General features: G+C 42.2%; 1 protein-coding gene and 1 long non-coding RNA gene across 3 annotated transcripts in view; one reads left to right on the top strand and one right to left on the bottom strand.

Moving 5' to 3' along the window:
• PAPLN (papilin, proteoglycan like sulfated glycoprotein) overlaps positions 1-13,007 on the bottom strand; it is a 58,817-nt gene extending 45,810 nt beyond the window's left edge. Inside the window, exons 1-2 of one of the 2 annotated variants that reach the window (XM_048305863.1) lie at positions 12,934-13,007; positions 11,916-12,010 (exon numbers count right to left, since the gene is read on the bottom strand). In XM_048305863.1, coding sequence (XP_048161820.1) covers positions 11,916-12,008 — 93 coding nt within the window. In that variant the 5' untranslated portion in view covers positions 12,009-12,010; positions 12,934-13,007. Of the gene's footprint in view, positions 1-1,414; positions 4,173-11,915; positions 12,011-12,933 lie in introns of those variants that run through there. The other variant, XM_048305865.1, reaches the window with a different exon arrangement.
• LOC125327024 lies at positions 4,171-15,128 on the top strand. The gene is made up of 3 exons (XR_007204111.1): positions 4,171-4,464; positions 9,644-9,881; positions 14,629-15,128. It is a non-coding gene; the product is annotated as an uncharacterized LOC125327024 (long non-coding RNA).
• The last annotated feature ends 4,234 nt before the right edge of the window (positions 15,129-19,362 follow it).

Raw genomic sequence — 19,362 nt, 5'->3', positions numbered from 1 at the left:
TTTTTCATTTTATCAATCATTTAATTCACTGACATGAATAAATATTAGTTTTAGTTAGTGCCATACCAAAGACGTGTGACTTTACCTACCCTTGTTCCATCACAAACACCTCCCTTTGCTCCCTGTAAGAGCAGAGCATTTGTCCTGGAAGCCCAGAGTGAAGCTGTCCAATACACACATGGCTGTGTAGCACTTTGGCTCATCCTCACACTGCACCTCAGAAACAATGGATTTTCATGGCTGCTCTGTCTACAGAGACTGGGGATGCTCCGGCATCAAAGTGTGTGGTACATCTCTGAGAAGGTGGGATAAAAACATATAGGCTGCAAGCCAGTTTACAAAGAAGCTGTTGAAGGGCCTTGGAAGTACAATGCAGGAAGGGTAAACCTGTGTTTGTGTAGACACTTTCCAAAGTAACAAACAAAGGTGTTTACAAAGTCACTTTAAGGTTTCTACAGGCAGACCTAAAGAAACATACCCTCTTACTAAACTCCTGTACTAATACTAGTTATTCCTAGTCCTAGGGTCTCCATTCAAAGCTAATATTACCCCCATCAAGGCCTTGAGACTGATTTTCAAACTGCTCCTCTACTTCCATGTGACCATCCACCCACAAGGAACATCCAGTCTACCAGGCGTATCTACTGCACTTCCACACTGCTTCCAGACCATTACACCTCCTCCATGCCAGGACAGGTCCCTGCAGCTGCTGCCTTGGCCTGCCTCACATGTCAGGCTCCCTCAGGGATGGGAGACCCGGTGCTGAAAACCTCCCTTTCACAAACAGGTCTGTTGGCTCTGACGGCATCGTTTGGCCGGGCCTCCCTCACGGCTCCCCTCACGCAGCTAAAGCAGCACCGGCCCGGTGCCCCTCAGCACCTGCTGGCACCGGAGCTCTCCAGGGAGCACAGCGAGGGGCTGCAAGGGCCGTAGCGCCCACACAGCCTTTGTGCCCGCGTGCAAAAGCTCCGATTCTCCAGTCGATAGCCCTGCTCCATTTGCCTCGCACCCTGCGCGCTGACGGAGCATGTGCGTCTGACCCCACGGGGCTCGCCTGGCACCGTGTCACACGGACAGGGCCTTCCCGGGCACTCCCTGCTCCCCCCAGCCGCAACACCGGGAACAGCAGCTGCGCGCACATGAGGTCCCACTGTGAGTAAATGCGTGTCAAAGGTATGCGTGTTCACCGAACACATAGAGCATCTGCTTCCCTCCCTCCTAAGAAATAAAATTTTGCACTCATAAGGACTCTGGTCTCTCCTCTCCCCTGTACTCCTTTAACTGAAAGGAAAGAAAAAAGGTGGGAAATGAAAAATAGTTTGAAGAGCACAAACAGCACTGAAAAGACTAATAGAGAATAGATATCCAGGTAGAGGGATCAGGAAACAGCCCAGAACACAAAGTCAACTCCTACCTTCTGCATGTGCCTGTGACAGGTGAGCACAAAAGTTGGAGACACTCTGCAGTCAAGCTCCAGAACCCTCTTTCCAATCGATCTTGTTGAAACAGTGACACTTCAGTGCTCTCCTCTCCTGCTTCTGTTTGGTTACTAATCCTTACTGCACAGGAAAAGCAGAGTTGTATTTCATTTAACCCCTTCAGCCTCTCGGTTTCTTCACAAGAGTTTTCACTTTTGCTTTGGAAAGCCAGAGTCGTAAGCATGCACACAGGCACGCCTGCCGTGGAATTGTTTCTAGCTTCTGTAGTCTGTGTGTGAGCACACACATGAGCTCTAAACTGTGCCTAAAGTTGTTGCAGGGGTGGAGCCCTTTGTAACTAGTTTTATTTTAGCTGTAGGCATCACATCAGAAGAGAGACAGCTATCCACAGATCCCTTCAGTATTAATTTTCAGTAAGTTCTTAACTCTGAAAAAAATATTTAACTTTACATTTACTTTAAAACTACAGCCTGAATCACAGTTCACAAATATGCTTTTGACAAAAGAAACTTTGAACTTAAATACAATTCACAGCTAGACTGGAGTGGAGGCAAAGGTAAGCAGACCTCCAAAATCTGAAAATAGCAGCACTTCGGATACAGACATGAATTTAACCAGACAATGGCAGCATAGTTTTCTCAATTTTTGTTTCCTCTAACAAATGCCATGCATTCAGAAACCCCCTGAAAACTCCTGCGAAGGACAACTTAACAACATAAAAACTGTTAAAGGAAAAGGAATCTAGTTGGATGCATTACAAGGAAAAACTTGTGTTTTTAATCATGTGGATACTAGAGAAAACATTGCATAACAACTTATGTGTTGCTGTTGTTTTATTTTGCAAACAGATAAATCTGCCCCCCATTGATTTTGTTCTCTGCTTAGTATAAAACAAATAAATAACGAAATACAGAGACCACAGATCTGGAAAAATAGATTTTGGTCCAGCAATTATAACAGCTACCAGCATTTTAACCGTATTTAATATAATGACCGAGGTCTCCAAGATTATGAGAATAGCTTTAAAGTCTTAAGTTTGGGTTGATCTTTTATGTTTTGCCTTCCAGTTTTAGAGTCCTTTTACATTGGTAGTTCATTTGTAACCGTAAGAGAGAGAACCTTGCTTTCCAAAAGAAAGATGAAGCTTCTACCTTCAGGTAACTCCACATGTTGGATCTTTCAAGGAAGACATCAAGATATGCAATGGAATCTCCAGAACTGGTATTACTACTGTCTTCTTGGCCATGCTGCTGCTTTAGATGATCAAAAGAGACAATATCCTTGCCAACTGTTGACAAGCCTAGATGTGCGCAGCTCCAAATGGAAGTTTCTAGCAGACTCGTAAATGCATCAGGTGACACAGAAGCAATTTTATTCCAGGGATACGGCTCGCTTCATCCCTGCTGTTCAATCCCTGTCTAGCAGCTAGCCATGAAAGGTACACAGTACTCAAATCCTACCATTACACATCCCACAGGGAACAGAGTTCAAATAAAAGTTACATCTTTTCCACAAGCAAAAGCAATCCTGTACTTTCCCGTCTAAGCTAACTCTGTAACAATAATCAAGGATAAGCTCTAACAGGAAGCCCAACACAAAATGGCAACACCTCCACCAAGCAACCAGGGAACCACAAGATATTGGAAGACACAATACACCTCAGAAGAACATCTAATGGCGGTGCAGATGCATGGCTACCTCTGTTATCCTTGTCAGGAGAAACAAAAATTGGATATTGTTAATTCCTAATTAACAATATAGAAATTATTGTCCTGCCCCTTTAGATTCAAATTTTCTTTTAAGAAAAATAAATTTGGGCCTTGGGCCAAGCTGTGGTCCCTCCTTTTCCATCAGGAAGAAGTTACATGAGCATGTGCTTTTTCTTTTTCAACCTGTACTCTCAATTAGCCATTGGCTAATGTCATCCTGCCAGCTGTCACCTTATATCCTAAGCTTCATGGTATTTGATCAAACCAAAACCTGAACTCCTGGCCTTCTACGAATAAACCAAACTTTCATATCAGTTTAAAGCTTTTATCCCCTTGGCAAGAAAAGACTTGAAATCCAATCCCAAAAGTTCAAAAACTGGAAGGCAAAAAACCCCACAATTTCAGATGAATTTATAAATACCCAATCATTAAAATGCCTCTCATGGCAGTGGGACCTCAATTAATGTTTTTTTGAAATACCAAGCTTAATAATGTTCTTGTAGTTTTTGTGTTCTTGTTGATAAACTACAAGGGAGTACAGAGACAGGGAAAATGTGACTGCTCATGTTGGAATCTAGCCAGGATACATCCAAAAAACAGCTGTGCCTACTGCATTAAAGCAGATACTGTGTAAACACATCTGGATTAATTTTAACCCCATAGAGACTTAATTGATGAGCTCTTGAGATGCTGAAATAAAAAAAAGAAGTGACCAGACTTTTCCGACAACTAAGCAACATGAAACATTAGTTACATTTCTTTTATTAAAAAAAAAAAAGGAAAGAATAATCTGCTCATACTTCCTGGTTCCAGCAGAGATGTGACAAAATCAAGCTGTTAGTGTAGGATTTGAGCTCAAGGCCAGTGCTTAGTGGCAATGCAATGCAAAGGCAATGCAAATATGAAGTAAACCTTTGCCCCGTGGTTTCACAGAAAGTTTTGCATATGTACCTTTCCTCTGGGAGAAAGGACATGATCCTTGTGTTGAAACTGTTTTCATCACTTACCCTTTAGTGAAAGCAAGATAATCCACTGATTCAAGACCTTTCTCATCTCTTGGTAAGACACTGACAGGTCACTGTGGAATGAACACAGCAGGACCACAGGCATTTGCCTCTTGCTACTAGATCAGTCCAGTGGCTAGCCTGGCATCTGGGTGTCCCAGATGAGGTCAAGAAGAAACAGTTGAGAATGCATGGTGAATGGATACTGCCGAACATGATATCCTTTCTAGCCTGATCAGTGAAGTACTTCTGGCAAGAAGCAACCTCTACAGGAGCTGTGGCATTGGGATTTCAACAGTTACATGGCCAGAGGTCAGTAGCAAGACTTCTGCTTTCTCTTTTGTTATACCTTTCATGGGAATAAACTACCAGGATTCCTTACTGCCAGAGGCTGTTTCCAAAGACTATCTAAAGATCTGCATGCTCTACTGGACAGAGCTCCTGTCTAAGTAGTTATGGCTGTCTTAACACTTACAGCACTGTAGAGGGTTGACCTTAGCTGGTCGCCAGATAACCACCAAGGTGCTCTATCACTCCTCATCCTCAATACAACAGAGGAAAACAAACTGATGGAAAAACTTGTCAAACATGATAAAGACAGGAAGATTACCCACTGGTTACTGTCATGGGCAAAACAGACTTGACTTCAGAGAAATTAATTACTGAGAAATAAAACCAAAACACCCTGCTTCTTCCCCAGGGGGAACTTAACACCTAACCCTTCTACCTCCTGTCCTCTCCCCCTGAACAGCAACCAAAAAACTCAGGCAAGACTCACAAAGTTTCCAGAAGAGAAGCTTGAGCATTCATGCAAGGAAGAGAAGAATCTGTGTTCAGTTTGGTTTCAAAGTCTGAACCTCCCAGGAGACTACAGTGATCAGGAAACCATGGCATAGACACATTACAAACTGGTGTTCTTGATTGCTCACTTCATCATTTAGCCAAAGAGCAAGGATCTGGGGTGTTGTGATTACGGTTGGGTCACATGCTTAAAAATGGGATGTGTGCCTTGCTTTGTGTTCAGAGTAATATCCAGTTTCTTAGATAAGAGCAGTGGCCTAATCAAGGGACATGGACAGCCATTCACATACTTTAGCCTACTACTTGCATCTTATCCAGGGGATATGCTCAAATATATCTGAGCACAGAATAATACTGAACAGCAATCTTATGTCCTAGGTAAGTGTGTTGATGGCTGAATGAGAAGGTAAAGGAATAAGGGTCTCTGGGATGCCAAATCAAGCCCACTGCTACTGGGGACATTGTGGCATGTCTCTCTGTCCATCAGCTGCACAAGGGTCTGAAAATAGGAAGCTTCAGCTTACTCCCAAAACAATAAATCTTTTGACATACTGATTTTTTAACTTATTATTTTTTAAAGAAATGACAGTATATTTTGATTCAACCTGAACTGAGCTTTTTTCAAACTTGAATAGTGCACCAATAACTCCATTCTTCCCAGACTCTCACTCACTATTGCAGGATAGGCATGTCATTTAGTCCTCTGAATGACAGCTTCTCAGTATACAGAATGAATCCTGTCAACCCTTCAAGAAAAGCAGCTCAATTTCATGTTCAGGAGACATTACAAAGTCCTTAGAGGAAGGGTGGAAAGTGTATTACACACCAATGGGCTCTGCTGTACAACTTAACTGCATCAAAGCCTGTTATCCTCTTGCAGTATCTCTTGCACTGGTTTATATCTGCTCCAGAGGCCAGGCCACACATGAACTCTCTCAGGTGCTGAGGACTGCTGCAGAGGAGCTGACCCATACAACTTTTGTAACTTTTGTACAGATACAGCTACAAGCAGAGCTGATTTTATTGTGGTTTGTCAGCTTGCAGCCACTGAAGTCAGCAATGCAAGAGAGTAAAGAGGTATCAGCTTCATTGCTCCCAGTCTCCCTTCTTGGACACTTTCACATAATGCAGCTCAGAACTGTGGAAACCAATGCAATCACCAGTATTTTGCTATAATCTGCTTCAGGAACAGACCAACTCACAGGCACTTGGTCTGGCAGGATTCTCTTCTCCTAGTCCCTTCTTAACAACTGAGCCAATTCCTGTGCTGTGCTCTCCAAGAGAGCTTTCAAATAAATTTACTCTTTGTATTCAAAGAATTAGATACCTCTCTTCATCCACTTCCAAGGTGAGTGAAATGGCAAGCCTGTCACTTCATATTTATTTTGATTCTCACCCAAATCAGGCGAGACTTTTATTCAGGCCAGCTTTCTTAACAAGTTGATAATGCTACACCAAGTTTCAGCTCTTCATCCTTAGGCGGTTTAAAGAAGAAAAGCAGCATGTAATGATAATGTCAGTGTTCAAAAAGCAAAAAACAACTTCAAAGTGCTGTGACTAATTCTGTGCAAACTTTGTTGTGAAAGGCACTCCAATACACTGCACCTCAGGATACAAGTGAAGGCACTATTCCATTGCTAAGACTATACTTGGATACACAAAGATTTGCCTGTAAAAAACCAGAGGAACTACATGTAATGGAATGAACATTATTTTTAAACCAGCCCAACTGCTCTTGAGTTTAAGTCATGTAAGCAAAACCAGGACACAACTGAGTCTATTGGAAGGGAAGTGGTGTTAATTTTTTCTAGCATTGGATAGCACATCTAGTTTTTCTGATGTCCCACCCCAAATCCTGGGTTATTTACAGGAAATCATTCCTACAGCTTTCCTTAAAAGTAGACACTTTGAATCCTACTAATTATTAAGAAACTGATCACAAGGACACTGCAATCCCATTTTCTTTTTCTGTATCATGGATTTAAATACTGCGTAGGGCAAACTTGGCAGCCACACAGAGAATCTCATTTAGAGAGATTAATCTGTGAACACAGAGAGATCTGGAGGGGTCTCTGCTTGCCCATTCCTTGATGCACAGGATTTAAACAGGAATAATTATATTCAGCAAGCATAAACACACACACACACTCAAAAAGTAACATATACATATATTAAATGAGGCAATGCCTTATCCAGAACAGACACTCCCTCAGCTGTTTGTTTTCCTTTTATTTTGGTTTTACATTTTAATGATATATAAAAAGTAGAAGAAATCATAGGTGGTAAGCAGATTTGAGCTAGAGAACTGATTTCAAGAGAAAACATTTTTAGTTCTTAGACAAACAAATATGGTGATTAATGTTGATTTCTTGTGCTCCCCAAGCTGTCACTGGTGAGCAAGGAGCAAAGGGTCAGGGCTGGCCATTTGTATTCAGATTACATTTGAAAACATAAAGGACAGTCTCCAATCTCCCAAATGTTTTCTGGATAATCTAATCTGCTCCACCCAAAATAGCAAAAAAATAAAAGTCTAGATCACACAAATTTAACAAAACATGGTATCACATGAAACAAAACCAGAAAAACCTGTTCCCCATGGATGCCACACAAACATCAGCCTTTTGCTCAGAAGGTCTTGCCCAGAGCTCAGTCAAATTAATGGGAAGATTTGAATTTCCAAAGGCTTTAGACCAGGCAAATATTGATGTGGCAGAGAGGAGGGCAAAGAAGGAACAATAACCAGCCAATTCTAGGCCTGATCTCAGTATTTTATAATGATTGACAAAACTACAGTTATTTTCACCATGGCTGGACTGAGTCTTGCTGAACTATTCTGCCCTGCCCAAACCTTTAGGGAAACTAAAGCCGACAGGTTTCCCTTCCCTCTTAGCTGACTCCCTTTCCCCCCACAGAGTGCACCTGGGCTCCTGGTGCCACACATACCCTGAGGCTGTCAGCAATGGAAACAGCTCCTCTGCTTCTCCCAAACATCAGCCCTTGCTGGGAATAGGGAGCTTGCCAGGCAGAGATAACAATACAGCAAAGCTTTGGAGGGAAGAAAGAAGCTGGCTACCTCACAGCCAACATGAAGAAAGATCCTCCTGGAACTATTCCAGCTATTCTCCATTTAAACATTCAGGCTTTTTCTCTCAGCACTCTTTCCACACTCTCCCCAGAGATCTCACACTATTCACTGTGGAGTCTAAAGTCACCTGCTCTTAGCTGGGCTTGGCACTGACTACACCAAATGCTGCTTAGGAGATACAGGAGCAGAGAGAAAAGTTGAAAGCAAAACCTCTGACAAGCAATTCTCACCCCCATGCCCACATACATTTATCCCTCGTAATTCCCGGTTCATTTATACACATTACTTCCGCTAAAGAAAAGTAAATCTGGTGCCAAAACATAGCTCTTTGGTTAAAAAAGTGTTACATTCAGCAGAGGTTTTAACTCTAGCATACTAAACATGGAGTCATTAGGATTTAACACTACTGAAATGGAAATCAAGACAGAAACCTTTCCAGTTCTTATACTTCACTTTGGAATTGGAGGAGGACAACACCGACTGTAATAGCATTAAAAGATCCTCTGGACCAACATGCCCTTGGTACAAAGTACTTGGAAGCATGAGGCACGACATAAGCTCTTGCTGATGTCTTCCAGCATCAGTCAGCAAGGAAGCTGACACCCTACTAAGGACAGCATTACAGCCTCGCTGCCCAGCAGAGAAAAGTTAGCAACAAAACAGAGCAACAGGGGCTGTCAAGACGATGATCCTTCTCTCCATCTCAGCAGACTCTCGTGGCACAGCTCTCTCCAGTGGCTCAAGGCAGTGACAGTTCTTTTCCCAGGCTCTGTCCTTGTGCAACCCCTACAGGGCATGAGAAGATGCCCAAATCCTGGCAGCTGTTTCCATATGCCTATGGCTCAGATCTCTGACAAGGGATTCTGGAATGAGAGTTCTCTCCCAGCATAATGAGGTCTTTAGTCATTAACAAAGGAGCCTTCTGGGGCAGAATTCCAGCTGCGCCTGAGATCTTGCCTCCACAGAGATGACTTTTTTCCAGCACACAGGTTTTTTCTGAGGAGAAAGGGAAAGGGTTGCTTTTACCAATCCAGGGATTTTCAGTTGCAGCTGTTAAAGGCTTCTGTTTACTCTTAGATCAGGGTAAGAAATCTCTTGCTTCTCTTTCCTGCCGCTTCACAGCTGCCGGTTGAGCTTCTGTGCTTGCCGCTCCTTTGCCTCAAAGGCAAACTTGGTGTCCTGCAGCTGGGCAATGGCCTCCTTGGCCTCCTTCAGGTCCTGACAGATGAGCTCGTACTTCTCCGTCAGCTCCCTGTTCTCTCGGCGCAGTTCCTGTACCACCTGGTTCACCTCCTCCGTTTGCTTGGTGCAGTGGATCTTCAGCTGCTCTACCTCAGAGAGCATGATCTCCATGTTCTTGACCAGTGACTCCAGTTTCTCTCTGGACATGGTGTCAGGATCAGTTCTGTTCAGTCTGCCCAACCCAAACCCGAAAGGGACAAAGAAAGCCACCCTGTGCAACATGCACCAGGACGTCTGGCAATCACAGTCTTGTGCTCTCTTTTTATACTCCCTGCTGCTCATCCTCTTCCCTTCCCTTTCCTTCCCCAAAGTGTCTCTAATCTTCTTTGCTTGGTTAATCTACTTATTTTTATTGCGTTGTAGAAATCGACTGAAGGGCTGACAGCCCTGCAGTAACATATGTGCTGTGCAGCAAAAGCCAGAGCAATAATGAGACTCTGTGCACAGACTCCACAGAAAACAGCTTTCATCTGAAGAATTCTCTTGGGAACCCCTTGCAGTACCCATTAAAGTACAAAGAAACCTCTTCAAGCCAGACGCCTACTCCAGTCCTGTGCATCCAGTCCCAAGAGCACAGCCTGACTTTCTTACATATATTGAGGTAAGTGAGCTTAACAGCAATACAAATCATGCATAGGCAAAGAGAACTAACTCAGTTTCTCTTCCTCTCTTCTAATCTTATGTTTGAGCAAGATGGAAGGAACAAAATATAAAATTCCTGGTTTTTTTCCAGGAGAAGATCTATCCAACAACAAATGCTGCAACAGCCTCATCTTCTATTGAAAGCATTCACAATGACTATCACAATCAGTGGCAACCACAGTTACTGGGCCATGTACCACTTGAAGGTGGCTTGTGTTCTGTTAGGGAGATGCAGCCTAGAAATTTTAAACCCTTTACCTTCCCTGCCTTCAGCTCCATAAGTAACACTGGTCCCAGAATTCACACAAAAACTTACTCCTGTACACACTTGCCACTCACAACAGTGTCAAATGGCTGCTGAGCACAACTGAACTTGTGAGAATCAGGACTGAGACATGCCAGTCTCAACACCCTGATTACTCAGGTCACATCAGACAGCAGGGTGATCCCAGCAGCCACAAGGGATTACGTGAGTCTGGCCGACTTTCTGAAGTTTGACCCAGACTTTCTTATGTATCCAGTTAATTAATGCACTTGCCTAGACCATAAGAATCATTAATTAGCCAAGTGTCTGATGTAACAATATCACCCTTGAGAAATTAATTTGTCTGAGGTGATATTGCATGTGGCTCCCCAAGAAAGAACCCATGCTGTTTAGTGCTGACTGTCTGGCCAGGGGGCACAGACCATGGCAGAGACAAGAATGCAGTCTAGCCCTTGGGGAACTTGCAAACTAAGGACAGAAGAGCGTGCCTCTCTGCTTCCTCCCCACATGAGGAAAATTTCCTTCAGGCGGAGTCTGCGCCTTTTCAAAAGCCTTCAGACTGTTCCACACGCCCACAGAAAGGCAGAGTCTCATTTGCCACATAGCACATAGACGTAGATCTGTCCTCAGTGTATTCACCTCACAGAATTACATTTCAGTGCACAGTATTGCACAATGGCCTTTACTCTTGCATGCTGTTTTGCAATTCCAGTTCCCCTTAAAAGGATCCTGTAGTGCCATCACATACATTAAATACCAGATTGAGAGAGAATACATGTGTTCATGTGCAGAGGTCCCCCAAATATATTTTTCCTTCACTTTTCTCCACAAAATGTTGCTTTTTTCAGATGCTTCATCCCACAACTCATTGCCCCTTCTTCCCTGCTAGGCTCAGAGAAATGAAGCTCTTTCTTCCAGGAAATTTTACATCTCCTCCAGCACTGGATGAAAACACCGCTGGATGCTGGCCAAGCCCTGACAGTGTTCAATGGCCTGGGACTTTTCACAGCTGGAGGTTAAAGAGTTGCTCACAAAGCCAGCTATCCTACTGCCTCTCACACAAGTGCACCAGCAGACCCCTCTCATCCTGGCAGATGGAGCACTTTGCAGCTCACTTTGAAATGAGCAGAGTGACATCCTTCAGATGAAAAGAGAGTGGGAGAATCTAAACATAATTAGAATATGTCCTAAAGTCCTTGAAGAAACATTTGCACTGGCTGTCAGCCCAGATCCCACGTGATGCACATGGCACTGGAATAGGCTGGAACATGCTGTAGCATTACAAAACAGCAGGTCTTCATTAGTGAGGAATCTTCCCTATCTCTACAACTGTACACGCTGCACCCAAACAGTTTAAATCAAGCAGAATTACAATGATGCACAAAGGGAGTGCCACAGAGGCCATCTACTTGGATATTAGTAATTGATACATCATCTCTCACTGTCTTACTCAAAATTATTTAAGTTGCCTTGGATACAGACAGAATCTTGGCAACAGAAACGGGGTAAGAGACACTACTGAAATAACAATGTAAAATGAAAACAAGGAGTAGCATGAGAGGAGTTTCTACAAAGAGAAATGAGAATCACTACTACGCTTGGTTTGATTTAAAATAGTATTTGATGAAGTAAGAGCTAAAAGTGTGCTCATGAAGATTGCAGTGGGAGAATGATGCAAAAATCACTAGACCTGCTGCAACAAGACTAACTTGAACTGTAGTTTCTTACCTTTAGTAACTGCAGGACTCCACTGTTGCAGACAAACTGGAGGAAGACAAACACCAAGAGTGAATTCAGCTGGGGAAAAATGCAGAACAGCATACCTGATAAAAACAATTCAAACCACAAGAATTCAGTGCACGTGGACACACAGCAAACAGCAGTCTTAGGAGTGTTGGGGATATAGCATGTTAAGACAAAAATTAGTGACAACATAGCAGAGAAAATAATAAAGCACCGCTAGAATGTATTACATAGAGGCAGTGCACTGTGAGGGAATGCAGTATCTCCAGCTTCTCCCTCCACCCTGCTGGAGGGGAAATGCAATGTTTTGTTCTGGACATTTGTCATAAAGGGGCCAAGAAAGAGTTTGAAACTTAGACAAGTGTTCAGAGAAGATGCTGATGTCAAAAAATGTGAACTCTATGAACCAGGTTTAAGATGAAGGATTGAAAACTACATGGCAAGATATTTCTAGGACTGTTTTGCAATCATGCCCGGGTTCTCTGCATGTTCTAGGGAAGACAGCTCAGCTGGAAGAATATTTCTGTAATTACTAAGGGCCTGACTGTGCAATTGTAATTTTGAAAACATCAGTGATTTCTGTGCTCTTAGCCAAATGGTGCCTCTCAGGTTATTTCATAGCCATCTTAAATCAGGAAAAATTGGGGTTGAACTTCTCACTACGGTACATGCTACACTGAGAGACACCATTGACAAATCTATCAGCTCTTTTGTGCATATTCTTTATGCATATGGGTTTGAGATGTATGAAAGAAGGAAACACAGAGCTAGTTAAGAACAAAACAGGGGAGCAACCACTGGGAACACCCACTCCTGCTCTTGTGGATGGCAGGAAAATTGTAGAAAGTGGCACTGGTAGAAGTGAAACTTCTCATGCTTTTCCACAATGAGTGGGAGCTACAACATCTAACTACAACACCACACTCAACTACGCTGGTTTTAGCACTAGAAGCAAATGACATTATGAAGCTGCCAAGCTGAGGATAGTTCATGTGAGACATACTTGTGCTTCTTCACAGGTCTCTGAGCCAAAGAGAATCAACCCTTCCTCTCACCCAGAGGCACACACAAGGCAGAAGTGCAGTTTCCCCATCACGTTCATACCTCTAAAAGTCTGAGGAGGAGACACAAAAATCATACTCTTTGAGTATCTGTCTGAAAGCAGACCACAGGCATTCCAATTTCTAGTGTATTTAACAGGGGCCCTGGGAACATTTGATGAAAAAAGCATTAAGCTACCTCACTCTCTCTTTGAAGTTTTCCCAGCAACACAAGAGGGACAATTCACTATCCTAGAATTTTAAATAACTGCTCAGGCTGAAAAAGCAAGCCACTTGGTACAAACCCTGCAAAATAAAGCTATGCATACCTTATCTTCTCAGGCATACTTAGATTGCTGTATCTAATTCTAGTTTTGCCAGTCACAGACACAAATGTACAATGCAACGTTCACACAACTGTTGTGGGAGACAGCACTGTAGTCTCTTAGTAGATAGCTTAAGGTTATCATCCCCAGCTAACAATGGCCATTATTTTAACAACTAATTTTTTTTAAAGACATATAGTATGTCACTAACTGTAGTGAAAGTGTTAGAGCCCTCCAATCTGTTTTTTCTTGCAGCCTTTTCTCTCATCCCTGATTTCTCCCCAGTGGTGTGTCTAGCAGCCAGTGCGGCATTTGCAAGCTCTGTGCTTCACCATCTAGGAAGTCTACTTGGGTAAATGCATTTTATACAAACCCATTACAAGATGAAGTATAAAAGCTCTCATTTCTATATTCATAGTGAAACCACTTTAAAAAACAAAACAAAACCAAAACAACACAAAAACCCACGCAGAGACCAAGCAGCACCTGGAGGCACTGACCATTCCTGCACCAGAGTGGGAGACCTTTGTCCCCAACTGTTCAATTTGTTTCTAATAAAAGACAAACACCATTGTTCCAGTGTCAAAATACTCAGCACTGTGTAAGACATTGACGTAATGATGATCTCATCCTGCAGAGTTTAGAGACTATTGATAAAATCTGCTCTCCTATTAAACCATGAGATTTAATTTTTGCCACTACTGTAAGCATTAGCCATATCTCATGCAATTTGGCAGAACTTGAGTTTAGCTGCACATAAAACTACATGATTTACAGGTTTTGATCTAAAATATTGCACCAAAAGGACACCTACCAAAATTGTGATCAAAATCCTTTCGACACAAATAAGAATGATAGTCTCAATAGTGTAGGTGTCTAGAGAGGTATTAATGGATACAGAGGTACCTTTTTCCATTCTGCCTCCATCTACTCATCAGCCAGATCAAAACAATTAATTTAGCATAATAGAGCTCAGTAAAAAAAAAAAAAAATTGGTACCTTTAACAGAGTTATTCCCAAACTGGGTTGATTTCTCCTTAAGGAATCAACTGGGTAACAAAAATACCAAGCAGTGAGAGGTGGCTTATACAAACTTTAAAAAAAAAAACCCTCCAACCCTTTACTAGGATTTTTATGATCTAAGAAGAGGAAGAAACAGGTCCCACATGTCATAAAACTATTTAGTATTTGAGGTGAAAAAATTTCCAAAGCAGGACAGTGATGAATCCTTCAGATTAAAGCAAAGAGTGAAAAATATTAATGACTACTTTTAAATGTTAAGAATGTTTCAAAACAAAAGCTCTTCCTAAAATAAGAAACTGTTTTGTTCAGAGTGTCAAACTGGAAAATTTGCGAAGCCCCTCTAGACAGTAACACAAGGAGTTGTGCTGGGAAGACATCCTCCATGGCACCTAACCAGCTTTCTGGTGAGGAGATACACAGGACACCTCCTGGGGACCACAGGGGATTGTCCAAGAGGCTTTCATCCCCACACCAACCTCCTTGGCCACCCTCTCCATAAGGCCTGAAGTCAACACTGTGAGAAGTAGGGGGAAAGAAGAACGAAACACCTTCCCTGTCCCTCAGAAAGGACTGGGGCCTGCCAGCATCTCCACAGCCTGCAAGGACAGATCAAATGCACAGGATTCAAATGATGGTCTCAGTAAGTCAGCGAGCAACGCAGCCCGAGGAGTAATTAGATCTGATGACAACATAACAGTCAATGGTTTGTCTAATACATCTTTCCATGTCATGTTGAATTAAGGGCTGCTGGAAAGGAGGGGAATAAGCAGAAAACAATTATCCATAATCTTTACAGAGGAGCAAATATATATATATATTTGCAAATAAATAATCTTAGAAACATTCTTTCATTTATTCTGTAGTGTGATTTTTTCCTAAAGACTAAGTGTCCATCCTGACAGAACATGCAGACTTCAGGAAAGCAAACAAGTAAAAATACCCAAAGAGGAAAACAAACAAGTAAAAATTCCCAAACTGTTGCTATTGTTCAGTACACATGAACTGAAATACTGGTTCAAAGAAAAGAAAAGATGCACACTGCTTATTTGCAGGACCTGGGGTTATGCAATCCGGTCCTGTAACCAGACTACACCAAATAAACTGGCAGTGGTGCAGATGTCAGTAATTACTGAGAAATTTGATCTGGTGAGAAGAAAGGCCTCTTTTAGTTCTAGATACATGTGAACAAACACATCATTTTTGGTTCAGGATGCCAAATTCTATTACAATGATTATTTTGACATGACATTTAAAACTCTCCTTACCAAGCTAATCTGCAAAACACAGATGAAGAACTTGTCAGTTGTCTGTGGATTTCTCTTGACTACCTGTTGTACATTTAAGACAAATCAGTCTGCGTTACCCAAACACTTCAAGGAAGTTTTGTGTTCACTATTCAGCAATATAAAAATATGACTGAATGTTAATTCAGAAGCCTCAGAGACTGTAAGGAATGGAAGCATTGAGGATGAAAGGACTTCTCAAAAAGGATGCTTTTAAACTATGGGAGAACCACGGTATCAGCAAGCCCTTGCCCAGAACTACCTAGGAACAGTTTCATTTAATCATGACAAGTTGTCAATGCCAAAACACTGGTATAAATGAACGCTGGCTCCCCAGACGACTGTTCTCCTACCAGCTTGTCATAAGATCAGTGTCTCAGCAAATCTCAAACACTAATAAAGTAGACAAAAAATACTAAATTTTCTGGGGGCAACAAGTAGCATCTTCTCAGTACTGTATCCCTAGCTCCTTGTCACATAAACAGCCTTGACAATATTTAAGCAGATTATGTACACAACAGCTTCATCTCCAGAGGAAGTGGGATTAAAAGGTTTATTGCTACTATGACAACAGCCAGGTTCTGCTGTTCTTAAAATAGTTTCGAAACCTTAGCAGTGACTGGAAATGCATACATGCCTCCCCTACAGGATTCATCATGTACTAAATACAGCCCTCCAGAAAGAAATCATTTTATAACAGTCTACTTTTTAAAGTGTATATTTTTATTGTGCTCTTTAATCCCTTGTTACGAGCACTAAGAATAGAAAGCAGTAAAAAAGGCACAGTGCTGCCATGTGGCTGTGATTACAGCTTTAGAAGTGCATATTGCTGGGTGCTAGCTGCAGATGCCAGGACAGGCACTGCCCCCAAACAGTGATGCCCCCTTGCAGCACTTCTGCACGGTGGGGTCTCATCAGACCTCTATCTGCTCCATGCTGCCATTTTTGTCCTTACAAATGTTCCCTTTTATGCCCACAGGTATGCTGTCATGTCTAAGGCTGAATGAATTCCTCCCTTATAGTAACAACTGGAAGTAGAATTTGTTACACAATTCATTACCAAACAGTATCAGTGAAGCCCGGGCTGGGGGGTTAAGTGTGCCAATAACTAAATGGTAGCATGAACTCTTCACTTGAGTATGCTATTGTATCAGTGGTTAGTATTTTGTTGCTGAGGATGGTTAAATAAACCATTGATCCAATCAAATATGCAGCTGCTACACTCGATGAACATCCAGCTGTGCTGAGGCATTCTCCAAGCACATTCATGCTGACTTGTACAACAAAGCCAGCAAGAAGTACAATGCTTAATTCTGACAGCAGCATTACCCCAGATCAAAGTGGGCAACCCTTATCTAACACTACTGAAATCAGAAAATTAATATGAACACAGAAGTCTATTCATTATTCCAGCCAGTTTAGATTAAAAGCATATTTCAAACCAAAGAAAAATCAAATTGAATCCAATTACATTGGTACTATCCATCAATGTCTCTTGATGCCAAGCTGAAATCATCTTTCTGCAGCATATCATGATTTAAAGAGAAGAGAAGCAAATACAGGTTGTTAAACTCAAGGAGCAAATGATTGTTTCCTTACCCAGTTCTCAGTTCTGTTAGCTCCTGCCCATGAAGGCTGATTGTTTTCTCTATAGAGTCCACAAACTTGTGACATTTCAGGCCAGAATGTGGCCTTAAACATAACTTTATTGAGATTTCTTGGTAATTAAAAAATACCTAGTAGTAACTGCTACGGACCAAGCTGAATTCTCCATGAGACCTGATGCTGTATATAAAGGAATCTTATTTACCTACTCCCAAAAGATTACATTAAAAAATGGAAGTAAGAAAACACAGGGATAATTAGTGTGTTAGATTCTATCTCCAAGTTGAGTATTTAGCCTAAGATAAAATTCTACTACTTTGCAGCTGGTCAGACCCCAGCAGGTACTGATGCCTGAGGTTACTCTTCCCTAGATGGAGGGCTTTGTATTTCCCTTGTTAAACTTAATGAGATTGCTTTCTGTCCAGTTCTCCAGCTTGTTGAAGCCCCTCTAAATCTTTGCATAGTCATCTGGTCTATCAGCCACTGGTTCCAATTTTTGTGTCATCTGCAAACTTGCTGAGGGAACACACCTTTTCATCATTCAAATCACGAATACGTTGAACAGCACTGACCTCAGTATTGAGCCCCGTGATACACCACTGATTTGCCTCCAACTGGACTCTGTGCTTGATCACAACCCTCTGGGCCTGAACACTGGGTCAGCTTCCAGCCCATCTCACTATCCCCTTATCTAACCTATACTTCATCTGCTTGTCTATGGTGAGGTTATGGGAAACGGTGTGAAAAGCTTTACAAGAGTCTAAGTAAACAACATCAGCTGCTCTCCCCTCACTGAGCAAGGCATCCAGCTCATTGCAGAAGGCAAAGAGGTTGGCCAAGCATGATTTTCACTCCGCAAATCCATGCTAGTTACTACCAATCAACCTCTTGTCCTTCATGTACTTGGAAGTGCTTTCCAGCATGATTTTCCACGTCAGCTTCCCAGGGACAGCGGCAAGGCTGAATGACCTGTAGCTCTCCCATTCTTCTTCACTTAAATTTGCTCTCTTCCAGTTTCCAGGAAGCTCTCCCAACTGTCATGACCATTCAAAGACAATTGAGAGCAGCCTTGCAATGACATCAGCCAGCTCCCTTAGCACTTATGGATGCAACCTGTCAGGCTTCATACACTTAAGTACATCCAGTTTGTCTGCAAGCTCCCTAAGCTGACCTCTTCCACCAAGATTATCGACCTGTTCCAGACTTCCCCTCTGGTCTCAGTGATAAGGGATTTCTAAAAGCCAGTCTCACCAATAAAGACTGAGGCAAGGAAGGCAATAAGCACCACGGCCTTCTCTAAGTCATTTGTCACAAGGTCCCCTTCCCCATTCAGCAGGGGTGGGGGAAGGGGCACCTTTCTTTCCCAAGTCTTCCTTTTGCCATTATATAACTGTAAAATGTCTTCCCATAATAATTGTAGAATGTCTCCCTTCTTCTTGCCCTTTACATATCTAGCCAGATGCAATTCCAGAGGGGCCTTGGCTTTCTTAACACTATCCCTGCAAGATCAGAAAACAACTCCATGCTCCATTTAGGTCATCTGCCCCTGCTTCCACCTCTTCTCCACTTCCTGTTCGGGCTCAGTTAGGAGCTCCTTGCTCATCCACACAGGCCTCCCACCACCTGTACTTTACTTTCTACTTCTCAGCATGAACCTCTACTTAGGTCTTTCATGCAGAGACAAAGGTAACCCCCCAAAAAAACCTCTTCAGTAGAAGTTAGTCAACTCAAACAAATTTGAACTTTGCAGTGAATACTTCTCCAAACAATGAAAAAAAAAAAGCTCCATTTCAATCATATTGGTACGAAATCAACTCCAAAATAACAATACACAACACTGTTCATGAAGTGTTTCCTTTCTGAACATCCTATGTATTTTTCCTGGTAATTTTCATTATACTGAAACACCAACTGGGACAATCTCATTTTTCGTGCCTTAATTATACCTTATGGGTGCTTTTGAAACAGGCTTTGATTGACTCTTTAAAGGAACACAAAAAGTAGCTTTTAGGAGAAAGGTAATTATACAAAAATCAGTTGAAGCTCTTCTGCTAGGAAATAAGGCAGCTACTTAAATGCCTTAAGAAAGGAATCTTACTCATTAAATGTTGAATAAAAATAACTACAGTGCTTATGCTTCCAAGAGCTTTAAGTG

This window comes from Corvus hawaiiensis, chromosome 6, assembly GCF_020740725.1.
Source record: "Corvus hawaiiensis isolate bCorHaw1 chromosome 6, bCorHaw1.pri.cur, whole genome shotgun sequence".
In the NCBI taxonomy this organism is placed as follows: Eukaryota; Metazoa; Chordata; class Aves; order Passeriformes; family Corvidae; genus Corvus; species Corvus hawaiiensis.
This window is presented reverse-complemented; position numbering and strand designations above follow the sequence as displayed.